We start from the raw sequence: 14,081 nt of genomic DNA on the forward strand, positions 1-14,081 counted from the left end.
TCGCCCTGATAAAAAGCATCGTATGGTTAATATTGAAAACTCCAGGCATCGAAAACAAGAGCAGAAGTACCCTCAGCCACAGCATTATAAGAGGGAAGGTAAATGGCATAAACATGGTCGAAGTAATGGAAGACACACGGCAAATCTTGAAATAGAATTGGGGCAGTTACCTTTTGACCCAAAATATTGAACACGATTAAGTAAATTAGATAACTTGGAGAGAACTGTAGATATTCTCTACTCTGTTCAGTATTGAAAACTAAAACTGAAATTACCAAGAAGTCAATGTCTTTCATGTCTAATTATCGGTTTGGTGAATTTTACACTGTTAACTCTAAAGCATCCGTCAATGCTTACTAACTTGCATTTTCTTTGTAGTTTAGCTCTCTGCTGAATACTTTTTGGCAATGGAAATAAGTTTGGTTGTAGTTTTCCCATTAGGGAAGCCAGGCATGCAATAGGTTTTGTGCATGAAATGAGATTTCCTTTTATTTTAAGGTAAGACAAGCTCAAGTCATACATGACAAAATATAAATAACACTGATGTTTGTTAGATTTGGTGTTGAGCTGCCTTGGGAAAAATGCATTGTGATGGGATTTCATCTCTGTCAGTGTTTTATAAACTTGCTTCTTGTCTTTTCTTTGGGTTCAAGAGCCCACTGATTTGTGAAGAATTTGCTGCCTGCTTAGATGAGCTTGCTGACTTGTTCATTTGTGAAATTTCTTGCACATCTGAATATTGTGGAAGGAAAAATAAAACTACACCATGGGGAAAAAAGGTTTTTATCGACACTGTAGCATTGCTAAGTATGTGATTTTACTGTTATTCTAAGAAAATATCTTTGATTATCATTCCCTCATCTAAAGGGGAATCATAACGGTGTCACTTGGTAAGAGTGGCTCGTAGTATTGCTGTTTTCTATTTCCATAAAACTTGTCCAATACTTAAAAAATTCAAGTTTTAATATTTTCACAAGTAAAGTACACTTTCTCCAGGAAAGACATAGTGCATTTTGAACTCTCATCTTCAGCTGATTTTTAATTTTTACTTCCTTTCATAAATATATATATGGCTTCCAGTTCGGCCCTCAGGCAAGTGAGCGTGGAAGATAACAGCAGTTCTCTTGTAGCTATTTTTAATTAGAAAGGTCTTTATTTCCTATAAATGTAAAATACATAAAAAAAGTTATTTTAAGTATATGATCATATCTGAATTGAAGATTTTTAAAGAAACTTGTTTTAGTTGCTTAAGTATATTAATCTCTTTTTCCCCCAGCAACTTTTAAGTTCTAATAACCCAATTTAGTAAGTCAGTTTGTTTGATAAAAAATAAACTTCAGAGGATTTGTATCGATTTTTTTTTAGGAGGAAAAAAAGCCAAGTTTTAGTAACTTGGCTGAGGTAATGATAGTACCTTTAAATACCACCTACATGAGGGGGAGTTTGAGATTAATATACCTTGGCAGCTCCCCAAAGTTCTCTCATGTTTACTCACCTCTTCTAAAATGCTGAAGATGATTAAGTGGGTAGGCAATAATGTATTATTGGAAAACTCTTGATTTAGCCAACTTAATGGATTTAAGTAAAATTTATCTGCTTCATCAAGATAATTCTCCTTTCCAGTCAGGTTTGGGGGACACTTTAGAAATCTCATTGGAAGTGGACAGTGTACGTGGCTAAGGGAGAAAAAAACTATTTTTCAAAAGGATTAAAAGAACCTGGAAATTGCCCTGAAGCTAAGCTTATTTCATAGCATATATAGCCTAATCAAATTGGGGTTTTGTTTGGGAAAGGCCAGAATGAGTCTTACTGTTGTTTTTTTTTTAATTGTATACAAACAATATAAACCTAAATTAGTAGTTTTCCCCTTTATTCTCCCCTTGGTTTCATTTCAAACAAACATTAGGTTGAATTTAATGCAAATTGAAATAAGCTTTATTAGAAGATGAACAGTTGATGAACAGTTTAGCAACAACAAAAAATTCTTTAGCATATAAAAATTATCTCACTCATGAAAAGGTGGATTTTAACCAATCTGCATTGCTTAAATTATGAAAGTAAAAATTAAACCTCAGTTTCTCATGGAGTTAAGATGCTCTATTAGAATACAGAAATATTTCATACCACAGGTGTATTTTGTTATATAGGTCATGGATTTCTTTAATTGCTTGTAAATTTCTGTAGTAATAATGATTTATCACTATTCCCCTTGACTTTTATAATTTGAGATATCTCCTATAATTCCTTTCTCTTGGGAGAAAGTGAAGACAATTCAAGAAACATTTGCAAAACAATATGAGGAAATGAGAATGAAATCATTTTAACCACAGATTATACTTGAAGCTATTGGGAGTGAATCAGATTGATAAGGGATGGTAAATAGGAGAGAGCGTAGGATAAAGATCTAGAAGGGTGGAAGGAAGAGGTTGAATCAGAAAACACTGAAAGATTAAGAAAGGACAAAAACAGGTTAAGAAAGATGAAGACTGGATAAAGGACAGAGTTGGCAACTGAAGTCATCAACAGAGCTGTCTGTAGCAAAGCAAACAGTTTCTGTAGGGTGGTGGGGACGTAAACAGAGGTAGTATTTCTTAAACTTCTAGAGTAAGAACAGTAGATTAGTAGCAGATGGAAAAGTCAGGGATGATTGGTTTTTAGTTAGAAGGAAACCTGAGCAAGTGTGTCTAATGGGAAGGACCCTGTAGAGGGAGAGATTTAGGAGAGAGAGAAGGGGATAGGATCAAGGGTGCCAGTGGGGAGGTCTTGGCAAAAAGCAGTCACTTCATTTTTAGTGAAATGAGAAATTCTGAGGTGCTGTGGGGAGGACTTGCCATGCACGGTCTTATCTGTTGAGAACTGGGGACTGGAGGTGGGGGTAGTTTGGAATCACTATTGTGAGGAGCATAGTTTGGAGTCATTTAAAGCTGTTTGGACTGCTGTTCAGCACTCAAGGCCTAGGTGAGCTTAAACTGCTTTAACTTCTGTGAAGCCAGTCTCCAAATCATTTAGCCTTTGGGGATGATAATAATAGCACTCACTTCACAAGGCTATTGTGAAGATCAAATGAGATAATACATGTAAAGTACTTTGAAAACTTTAGATATGTAAATCTTAGCTATTTCGTAGTAAGAATAATGATTGTTCTTTGTGCTTAATTGTGGCTCAAGGTTAGGGATTTACTTGGTAGGAAGGTGGAAAGACAAGGAGGCCAATGTTTTGAACATGAAAAACACTGCCACAGTGAAATGGCTAAAAGACGATCAGAAATATGAAGGGACAGAAGTAAAGCCAGAATAGGGTTTTATGGCTGGGAGAAGAGGGAGGGACCAAAGAAATGGAAGTCAAGGTGAGAACCAAGGTTAGGATGTAGATGTAAGCTAGCTGGAGAGATGGAAGGAACAAGAGATTGTAAACTTAGGGGATAATTTCAGAATTCTAAACCTCAAAGGGGATATTTTTCAAAAGATGATGAGATCTAAAGTATACTTCAGGGGGCCCCTAAGGTAGCAAGGCAAGGGAGTTAAGTTAACCAGTTATTTGCCTTAAATTTCAGGGAAACTATATTTCTCACTTTCCGTGGAGACTGAGACACCAAAGCAGCAAGCAGCACAAACACAGACCTAACTGCTTCTCCAAAATTCGGTTACTGAAGGAAGGTTTCTGTTAAGTCTGGTGGAATGCATCAATATATCTTAACTCTGCACACTAAAAAAAATTCAGACTCCACCTGTTTCTAAACTGGAAAATACTTTCTTAACAGGAAAGCTAGCCACAAGGAAAGACGACTTCTCATCAGTAGCTTGTGGCTGTCTTGGGAACATAGGTACAGAACTATGTGGATCTATTTTAAAACTTCTTGAACGGATGAGCTACTTTATTTGGTATTTCACATCACATTCTAGGGATGTTTATTATTCCATGGTTAAATCATACTGAGTTTCAAGAAAAATTATTTTAAAACAAGTTAAAAAATATAAGATCTTAAATGCTGTTAAACTTCATTAGAAATGCCTTATTCTTTGACAGAGTTTGAATTTTTATGTTAGGGGTCAATATACTAATATATTTGAATAAATATTTTAAATAGATTTTAAAAAATCATTTGGTCATCAGTCAATTTATATCCAGGAACTTAAAAAAAAAGCACATTTTAAACCAGTGCCATTACTGAACTCATTTAGTTACCTGTAATAAGGAGTAGAGTGGCAAGGCATCATTACAAAGACAGAGGCTGAAGACTGATTAGGGGAATTGTTGTCACAGAGTTCTTGAATATGAGTCATGACATCAAGAGAACCACGTTGGTGAATCAAACCAGTGTAGAGGGCCAGGACCACATTTGATAAAAACAGAAAACTTAGTGCTGGTTTCTTCCAGGTTTTCAAGTGATTTAAAGAATGTCCTACAATAATATGCAAAATGAGCCCAAATTACTGACAATAATTATACGGTTTTTTATGTATATTGTGACAATAATTAATGTTAATTTACTGAGGATTTCATGGTTTAATATTTTCTAAAGATTTTCTAGAATGCCCTGATCATGTTTTTTATCATTTCCTAATACTCTACCTATTAACATTTAGCTCTAACCTACCTCTTCATTTACTTATTTGATCATCTCTGCATCAAACTGTGCAGTTACTTACCTACCTTTTGTATATTTGTATACGTGAACATCATTGTATCTCATAGGCTCAGAAGAAGTGGAAAAGGGGGCCTTAGAAATTCTAGTCCAGTCTCCTGTGAGTATTGTAACTACTGAATGTCCCTTGTGGGCACTGAAAATTTTATCAATGTTCAAATAAAGATCAATGATCTCTATGATTTGTGTCTGGGATGCATACTATAACCAAATTGTCTATTTAATAAGGAGGTCCACTACACATCCTGGCACGAAGTCCCAAATGCTATCCCAGGAAGGAGACTCTGTAAAGTAGCCATTTGTCCATATTGAAACTAGATTACCTCTGTTCTATCTTTGACAAACAGCCGTCCAACTTTCAGTAATAGACATCCAGCGCCTCACAAAAAGCAATCCATTCCAATTCTGATAGCTTGAATGGCTAGGAAGCTCTTTATTATACTGAATTGAACCTTATTATCTCCATGTTTATCTTGCAAGGCTCCTCTCAAATGTAAAAAGACTTTGTTGACTAGCAGTGACAACCATTCATTTTAATTCTGACAGGAAATAAAATTCAAATTTTGAGATGCCTAGGTAAAGATCTTTAAATGATGCACCATAGTACCTCTAAATAATTAGCATCCTTACAGCCAAATTTTGGAATTTTTGGACTTACAGACAGAAACTTGTAACAAACATACCTCAGATGAAGGGACAGCTTCATGGTACAGTGGACAAAGTGCCAGACAAAGGCCTGGACTCAGGAAAACCTGAGTTCAGATCTGGCCTCAGACACTAACTAGCTGTATGACCCTGTTTTTCTCAGTTTCCTCATCTGTAAAACAAGCTGGAGAAGAAAATGGCAAACTACTCCAGAATTTTTCCAAGAAAACCCCAAATGGTGTCATGAAGACTTGAAAACAAATGAAATGACTGAAGAACAACCCCAGATAAAATAATAAAATGCCTAATTTTGATTCAGTAAATATTTAATAAATGCTTATTATGTTCAATGCACTGTGCTAGGGATACAAAGATGGAAGTAAGATACAGGCTCTGTCTTCAATTAGTTTGCATTTTAATTTTATCTCACTTTCCAGGCAAGGTTCCTGAAAAGCATATGTTGTCTGTTAGAAATATTTAAACGGTTCCCTGATTTTAGCCACAAAATTTAGGCTAATCTTGTTTACTTAGATTAGTAGAGGAGCTCTTCTTGCATGGTTGAAAATGAACAAAATTATATAGCAGACATAAGAATTCTAAGCTATGATACACCATGAACAAGCTATCTTCATAAGTGGAAAATCAACATTTGGATAAGTGCATAACATTATTATCTAGTACAACAAGGTATAAGAGAACTTCATCTGGATGACTTTGCAGAAACGCTTGCAAAGGAAGGAGGAGAGAGGAAGTGCAGTTAGATGCATCTAAACAATGCTGACTCCATGCATTTTACTCCTTAGCTGAACGGCTTAGCTTGACTTAGCTTGACCAGAGATATCATGAGATATTTCACTTCTACTCTTGTGCAAAAATGGCTATGCAAATACAGATGCATTGGGATGCAAATATAAGGAGTTAAACCTCTAGGTTTAACTTCACTATGCCCGGCACATAGTAGGCACTTGATAAATGCTTACTGACTGACATGCTTTTATTCTGGGAATTCTTAATCTTTTTTGTGTTATGTAACCCTTTGGCAGTCTAGTTTATGAACTCTTTCTTAGAATGACATTTTTAATTGCATAAAATAAAATATACAGAATTACAAAGAAAATTACATTGAAATAAAAATGCAGTTATTTTTCTTTTTTACCATCCATTTTCATAGCATCATTTCTCCCCAGTTAAGAACCTCTATTCAGATATACTTCCAAGAGAGAGACAAGGCAGGAGGAATGAAATGTGGAAATTTAGATGGGATGACAGCATGAAGGTTCTGGGCACTTAAGCTGCTAAGGAGAGAAGGAATGAAAACTGGGGAAGAACTCTGCCAAACTTTGCCATTTTGCCTGGTAGCAACTAATACACCATTGAAAAATCACTTCTGCTTCTGGCAAAGAGTTGATATGTAGAGACCCATTTAGAAAGCAGCAAACCTTAGCCAACCTTGATTTCAGCTTAATCATCTCTGGCAAGTAAATCTGTCAAGTTTCCATTCCAGACTCTTCAGTTGCTTGATTTAAACAAGTGCCAATTTTTTGCAAGGCAAAACTAGTCCTACTGCCATTTCTGAAAGCAAGTAAGAAGATAGAAAACAGGTAAAGAAGGTCTATGTACCAACTGCCAGTTTCTGAATATAACAGAAATACAATGATCCTTCCTACCTTAGATTTCCTCCTTCCCTTTCCTTGATTCTGGATAGCTTGGGGCTTCCTTCATTTGATAAAACTTCTATACTAAATACCAAGGGTTTCCTTTATTTACATATGTATATTTGGCCTGGATGTGTGATTTCACTGGCATAGGGAATTCCCTGGTATAAATTTCATCAAGGCAGATAAGCAGCTCTTCTTGTCACTTAAATCCTAGTTGCCTGCAAGGCTAAAGTGACTTGCCCATATCATACTCCTAGTGTGTGTGTAAGAAGTAGGACTTGGATCTTTTAGGCCCCAAGGCTGGTCCTTGGTTCACCACATGAAACTGCACTATTCCCTTATCTGTTCCTAACTAATAACCTTACAATGGTTTTGTAGGATTAACAGTGGTTCAAACTTGGTAGCATTAATATTTATTTGTGACTCGTTTCTGCTCTGGAGTTTCCAAAATTAAAAGTAAGATTATATGAACCAGAAGCTTCCTTCCCTAATTAGCTTTTACAAAATGTTACAACACAATGCACACATATCATGGCCTTACTTTTTTAACCCATGTAAGTCTTGAAAGCTCCTATCCAGATTCAGTCACCATTCTAAGAGGAAATTTAAGAGACTTCATAGGAAGAAAACTGGCAAAATTCAAACAACTAGTACCATAAATGCAGATGCCTAGGGAGTATACAAAAACCATAGGCACAACCCTACCAGTTCTGTTTAAATGTTAGCACAAAAAGGTGGCATCTCAGTTCTAGATGGATTGTGTCTTGCTAGGGGCAGAGTGAACTTAGTTGCAGTAGCATATGTAGAGGAGGATAGACATCACGGTCATACAGTTTACAGCATAGAACTAGGCAGAATATAGATCTGTATAGATATATAGGATATATCAGATACAGAATCTGAAGGCTGGAAGGATCTAATCTAACATGAAAAACTGACCCAGAAGTTAAGTGACTTGCCCTACGTTACAAGGAGAAGATGGAATGGAAAGGAGAAGTAGATCATCAGGCTATCAGAGTAGTCTAGGTAATAAGAAAAGGGTGATACTCTGAATATAGAGAAAAGGAACAGATGTCAGAGATACTGCAGATATAAAATGGCAGGTCTTTGGCAACTATCAGATGTGGGGGAGACAGAATTAGGAAGGGATAAAAGAATACTCCCAAGTTGTGAACCCTGATGACTGAAAGTATCAGAAGCAGGAAAATCTGAGTTAGAGAAAGTTTGGAGAGAAATATGATGAATTCAGTTTTGGACATGATGAATTTGAGATATCATTACTATACTCCAGGCAGAAATATCCATCAAGAGATTGGAAGTTTGGAATGAGCTCTGAAGAAAAAGAGGCAAGAATAGGGAATAACTGAAACAGAGCAAACAGGATTGCCTAAAGTGGGTTTTACAGTACTTTGGAGAACCCACACTTAGAGAAGGTGGAGGACAGTGAATTAGTAAAGGGACTTAAGAAGATCATGAAAATCACAGAAATGTGATACTATCAAAAACGAGGGCAAGAGTGTAAAATGCAATAGACCTTAAGACTGCAACAGAGCTAGAGCCATAGTAATACAGAAGGGGAAAAAATATAAATAAAGGATCTGGAAGCTAGAAAGATGACACAAAGGTTTTAAGCCTAAAGTGATAAAGATAGGATGGTGATGCCATTCCAAAAAATATGGAAATCAGGAGGAGAAATAGGTCTTGGAGTTAAGATTTCAGATTTATACAGGTGAAAGTATTTAGAAGTCATTAGGTAATGTACTTCTGATCTCAAGAAGAAAGAGCTGGAGATAACTGATGTGGGAGACAACCACATAGAGAAGGTAGCTGAATCCCTGAGGCTGAATGAGACTACAAAATAATGGGTTTACAGAAAAAACTGAAGAAAATAATAATCTCAGAATTCAAAAGGACTTATGTAGTTGGTGTAGAAAGCAAAAAGAAAAAGAGGACAGAAAGAGACAGAAGGAATGACCAGAGAGATAGAAGAACCAGAAAGAGGGCAGTGTTAAGAAAGTCAGAGGATGACAGAATTTCTAGAAATGGAGGAAGGGGTTAATCACCAATCTCAAATGTTGCTGGAGGTCCAGTAGATTCTAAGGATTTGATAACTGGGTCAGTGGTGCCCTTTGAGAACACTTTCAATGCTGTTCTGTCAGGGAAGGTGCTACACTGCAAGGTATTTCAAAGGATGAACAGGTGTTGAGGTAGAAGTGGCAAGCGTGGACCACTTTTCAAGAAGTCTGGGCAGTGGACAGTCAAATGAGGCAAATGGGTTTAGGAAAGGTTTGGAGGAGAGATGAGCCTATCTGTCATTGTTAGGGCAGCAGGCAAGGCAGAGGCAAAGAAGGATGATGCAAGAGCTGAATGATCATTTCTGAAGTAAGATCCTAGGGATGGGATGAAGGGGAGAAATGCAAGGGTTAGTTTTCATAAGGAGGAAACGTACTTCCTGTGACCAGAGAGAGACGAGGGTGAATGAAAAAACTCTGAAAATCAAGGAAGCTGATACTTACATAATACTTGATATTTCATGAAGGCCTTTCCTTGCTCATAACTGTTCTGTGAGGTAAGCACTACAAAATTATCCATTTTACAGATGAGGAAATGGAGGCTCAGAAAGACTAAATAACTTGGTCAAGTTCAGAATTGTGATTCACATCTCTTTAATTTCCTTTCCAGTTCAAAATTCTACTATTTTGGTTCTCTAAAGCTTTAAGCGTGAGTCATGTCCTCTGGAGAGATTCAATATCCTGCTAGAGGGGGATCTATTTCCCAGGAATGCCTATGGATTGGCTAACATCTTAGATGGTGGTAAGGGTCCTGTCTCACAGGCGTAAAGTTCCACCTTTCCACCATCAGTCTTCATCCCAAGTAACCTTAGTGTCTGGCCACAACAAATATTACGGTTGTAGGACAGTAATAACTATTATCTGGTTAGTCCATATTGAGAATTCTAAAGCCAAAGAGTAGTCCAAATTCTTTTGGGCACAGAGATGTGAGCCTGGAACAACATACACACTGGAAAAAGAGGAAACCCTAAAAAATACAAAAATATTCTTTTGCCTTTCATTTTTCTGTCAACTGTTATGGCAGAATTTATTAACTCAATCAGTCAGATCCAATGTTCATGTAGCTGTCATTCAATTCAATCGAAACAATTCAATAAATAGCTATGGAGCCTACTAACTTCAAAGCAATGGGATGCTGTGCAAGCTGCTGGTTCTGTAAAGATAGTCCATCCTCAAGTACAGTGGGACAAAGTTACATGCACACAGTACTGAATGGAGCCAGCCAAAAGACTATAAGAAACTGGAGGAAAGAGTGATCAGATGATGTTCAGCTGATGATTTGAAAACCACTTTGTCAAAACTCTGCTGTTGCCAGTTCTAGAACTACATACATTACTAAGGACTCAGAGGTAATTTCAAAATCAGGTACTCATGACTAGATCTTATGCTCAATAGGCTCTCTATATTAGACATAAAGTTCTGCAAATACTACTGGATAATTAGTACTTATTACCAATACTTTTAACTGGTCAGTCTTACCTTTCTTAAGTTTAGGAAGTCTTTTCCACCCTCTGTTTTCAGACCATGCCTATTGCCACTATCAAAAGCAAGATATCATTGGTCTCCTCTAGCCCTCCCAAATCTGTATGTTGCAAAGCTTCTGAGACAAAGGATTTTACATATTATTTCTCATTCTTCCTTATAAATTTGGTTAAATCAGAAGTTTCTTAGTATTCACAAAAATTTGACATGGGGAAAGGTAAGATATATATCTGTAACTTTGGAATCTCCCTTTTTGCCTTGACTGCTTCAGAGTCTAAGCTATTTTATGTAACAAAAGTTAAATCAGCATGATGCTTTATTGGTCTAATGGGGCTTTTTATGAAGTTACCTCTGAAATGTTACATATTTTCATGCTTAGAAACTTGTTCTAATGCTATAACTTATCTGAAGATTATTATAAGTCTTGGAATGGATTTTGGCCAAAAGCAATAAAATTTTCACCTGACATAAATGTACAGTGATGTGTCTTTGTGTGTTTAAATTATACATATATGTATATGTATATATGAAAATAACGACCAAATTTGAAGAACCCAAGAATTGAAGTATGACAACAATTAATTCTCACTTGAACTGTATTCTGCTTATCTCAGGTCTGAGCTACATGAGCCTGATGGTTTTACATGATCTCTAAATCATCTACATGTTGATAGCGCCATCCCTGGTCATCTGCAAACAGGCCACCTATCCCAAAGAAGGGCACATTTCCATAGAAGGGTCCAACACACAGGGACAACCCTTTCTGCCCAGCACCCATTCCTCTTCCTACATGTATCTCTCTGCCTCTAAGCCTCCTTATGGCATAGATCAGGGGTGGGGAACCTGTAGCCTTGAGGCTACGTGTGATCTTCTGGATCCTTAAGTGAAGCCTACTGACTGAATCCTAAAGGATTTTAAGGATTCGTTTTGTAAAATTTGGATTCAGTCAAAAGGCCGAATGTGTCCTTCATGTGGCCTCATGGCTACAGGATCCCCACCCGTGGCACAGACGTTTGTTAGCCAGCAGCTCTGAAAACACCTGATTAGGGAAAATTCCAAACCCATGTAAATTGATTTATTTCTCAGAATGAATATTCCAAAGTCTATTACAAGTTCTCATGAACAGAATGTAATTTTTCTTGAGCAAAACAGGTGTGACGGAATAACTGAACAGGTGCCTATGGGAATGGGTGACTTAAGGAAAGAATGAAAGAAAGGATAAAACTCTTAGACAAGGGCTGGATCTGTCTTTCCATCTATCTATTCATTTCTGACTAGTCAAAGTTCAGATTCTATGCTGGTAAGCTTTGCTATCTGGGTAGGTTTCAACAGAATAGCTCTGTGCACTTACTGAATTTTCATGTGTGATGTTCATTTATCAACACAAATCCTAAAAGATCATTCAAACTCCACAAGTCAGTTTTAAAGTTATCCACATTTGGATAAAGTCAGTCTCACCATTTTCAAATACTTTGCCAAAAAGCAGCAAATTTCTACATAGGTCCTAAGCAGATGCACATCTGCTTAGGAGTAGGGGCTTCTGACAGCTATGTTTATATATGAGGTGTTGGACTGTTGATGACTTGTGGATTTAGTTTCATTAACCTGCACTCATAATGTACCTACAAATACTAACAGCTATATATCTGTATAGGAGAATTTGTCAAACTTTGTCAGAATGAGCTCTGAAGACCTCTTAACTAAACTGTTGCAAGGATAATGAGACAATTTAATTCTGGCCTACAATTTTTAAAAACAGTTTTGAGCATAATAGCTGCCTACTCTGAAGTCTCCCCAGCTCCTAATCCAAGTGCTTTTCTTAATTCATAATATCTAAAAAACATTAACAATTATTCTGAAGGAAACTTTGCATTAATTAAAAGAAACCCAAAAAACAACCAGTTCGGAATTATGCCTAGTTTATAAAAGTGGTTTGGACAGGCTTCAATTGATATGATCCTTTAAAAATAGGAAACGTTACAAGTCATAGGCAAAACAAGTACTAAATCTCTACTAGAAAAAGGGAGTAAAAAGCAGTTTTATAGATAAACGACAATTTCTATAAGTTAAACATTTAGTACAGTTCAAACGCTTATTTAAATATAACCAAAGGAGTGAGTCAGTTTGAAAACTGCAAATGTGCATTAGATTTAATTTTTAAAGAATAAATGCTTTATATGTTAGAAAAGCATTGTAAGTAGGTTTCAACAGCAATTAACATAAAGGAGTTTTTCTTTATATCTTGGTTTAAACTTCTTAAAAAGACAAATCCAACATAAACACTTCTGTTGTTGTTTGGTGAGAAAGAGCCCTGTCACGTCATAAACTTTTAAAAGCTGCATGTTGAGATACTGGCTAGTTTATGCATACTATATGTGTGCAGATGTCTTGTTTGCTATAAACTAATCTGAACACTGTGTTATATCAATATTATTTTATCAAAATAGTTTATATAAGATGATAATGCTTTGGTAAAAATGAAATAAGAGGAAACAGTATTCAGATTAGTTAATATATAGGTGTCTTTTCTGTATATGTATGTGTATGTGTGTGTGTGTGTGTGTGTGTGTGTGTGTGTGTGTGTGTACGGGGAGGTAAAGGCACAAGATGGTAATGCAAAGCTATTCTGATTTGATAATACGGAAATAACAGGAATGCATTCCAATTAATTTATGGTAAAGGAGAAGATGGGGACAGTAAGGTGGCATAGTAGATTGAGTACAGGACCTTAAATCAGGAAGACTCATTTCCTGAGTTCAAATCTGGCCTCAGATGCTTACTAGCTATGTGACCCTGGGCAAGTCACTAAACTTTGTTTGCCTCAGTTTCCTCATATATAAAATGAGCAGGAGAAGGAAATGGCAAACCACTCCAATATCTTTGCCAAGAAAACCCCAAATGGGATTGAGAAAAGTCAGACACAGCTGAAACAAATGAACAACAACAAAGACAAGAGGTAATTTCTGTTCATTGTTTAAAAAAAAAGGAATGATATTTTACACTTTGATAGGATTTGTCAAGCATGACTTTTTAACAGTTCTGTAAGTAAATGATAGTTTCTGTAATTAAAGTACTTACCACAGAATACCATACAAAACGGTAAAACTGGATAGATAAACCTGAATTCTTTGTGGCTCAGTAAGCTGTAACAAAACAAATATTACAAAAGACTTTAAATATTCTTTCTTATAGTAAATAATAAATTGAGGAATAAATATACTTAAATTCTACAGAAAACAAACCATAATTCTGTTAAACCAATGATAAGTTGTCAATAAAGTTCCTATTCTATAAAATGTAAGAGTTAGCCTAAAGCATTTAGTGTTTTTGTTGAATTACAAAATACTGTGTATTGATGTTGGGCAAAAAAAAAAAAAAAGGCTGTTATAAGAGCACAGATTTTTGTAAAGTTGGAAGTGACCCTAAAAGTTAAGGATTCCAACCACCTCATTGCCTAAGGGGTTATGTCATTTAGCCAGGGACACATATCTAGTTAAGCGTCTGAAATTGTTATCTGAACACAGGTTTTTCCAAATCCACATCTAGCATTCTATTAACTAACGTTGCCTCTACAAATAG

At 36.2% G+C, this 14,081-nt stretch overlaps 2 protein-coding genes across 4 annotated transcripts in view; one reads left to right on the forward strand and one right to left on the reverse strand.

Annotated features, from left to right (window-relative positions):
• Positions 1-10,978, forward strand: part of CCPG1 (cell cycle progression 1) — a 70,024-nt gene extending 59,046 nt beyond the window's left edge. Inside the window, exons 9-10 of one of the 3 annotated variants that reach the window (XM_072615959.1) lie at positions 1-98; positions 5,454-10,978. In XM_072615959.1, coding sequence (XP_072472060.1) covers positions 1-98; positions 5,454-5,545 — 190 coding nt within the window. In that variant the 3' untranslated portion in view covers positions 5,546-10,978. Of the gene's footprint in view, positions 4,825-5,453 lie in introns of those variants that run through there. The other 2 variants (XM_072615967.1, XM_072615953.1) reach the window with 2 other exon arrangements.
• The window catches only part of PIGB (phosphatidylinositol glycan anchor biosynthesis class B), a 26,195-nt gene continuing 13,059 nt past the window's right edge, over positions 946-14,081 (reverse strand). Inside the window, exons 9-12 of the mRNA XM_072616014.1 lie at positions 13,581-13,645; positions 4,186-4,402; positions 1,496-1,676; positions 946-1,159 (exon numbers count right to left, since the gene is read on the reverse strand). Of these exons, the coding sequence (XP_072472115.1) occupies positions 1,046-1,159; positions 1,496-1,676; positions 4,186-4,402; positions 13,581-13,645 (577 nt within the window). The 3' untranslated portion in view covers positions 946-1,045. The remainder of the gene's footprint in view (positions 1,160-1,495; positions 1,677-4,185; positions 4,403-13,580; positions 13,646-14,081) is intronic.

This window comes from Notamacropus eugenii, chromosome 1, assembly GCF_028372415.1.
Source record: "Notamacropus eugenii isolate mMacEug1 chromosome 1, mMacEug1.pri_v2, whole genome shotgun sequence".
NCBI lineage: Eukaryota > Metazoa > Chordata > Mammalia > Diprotodontia > Macropodidae > Notamacropus > Notamacropus eugenii.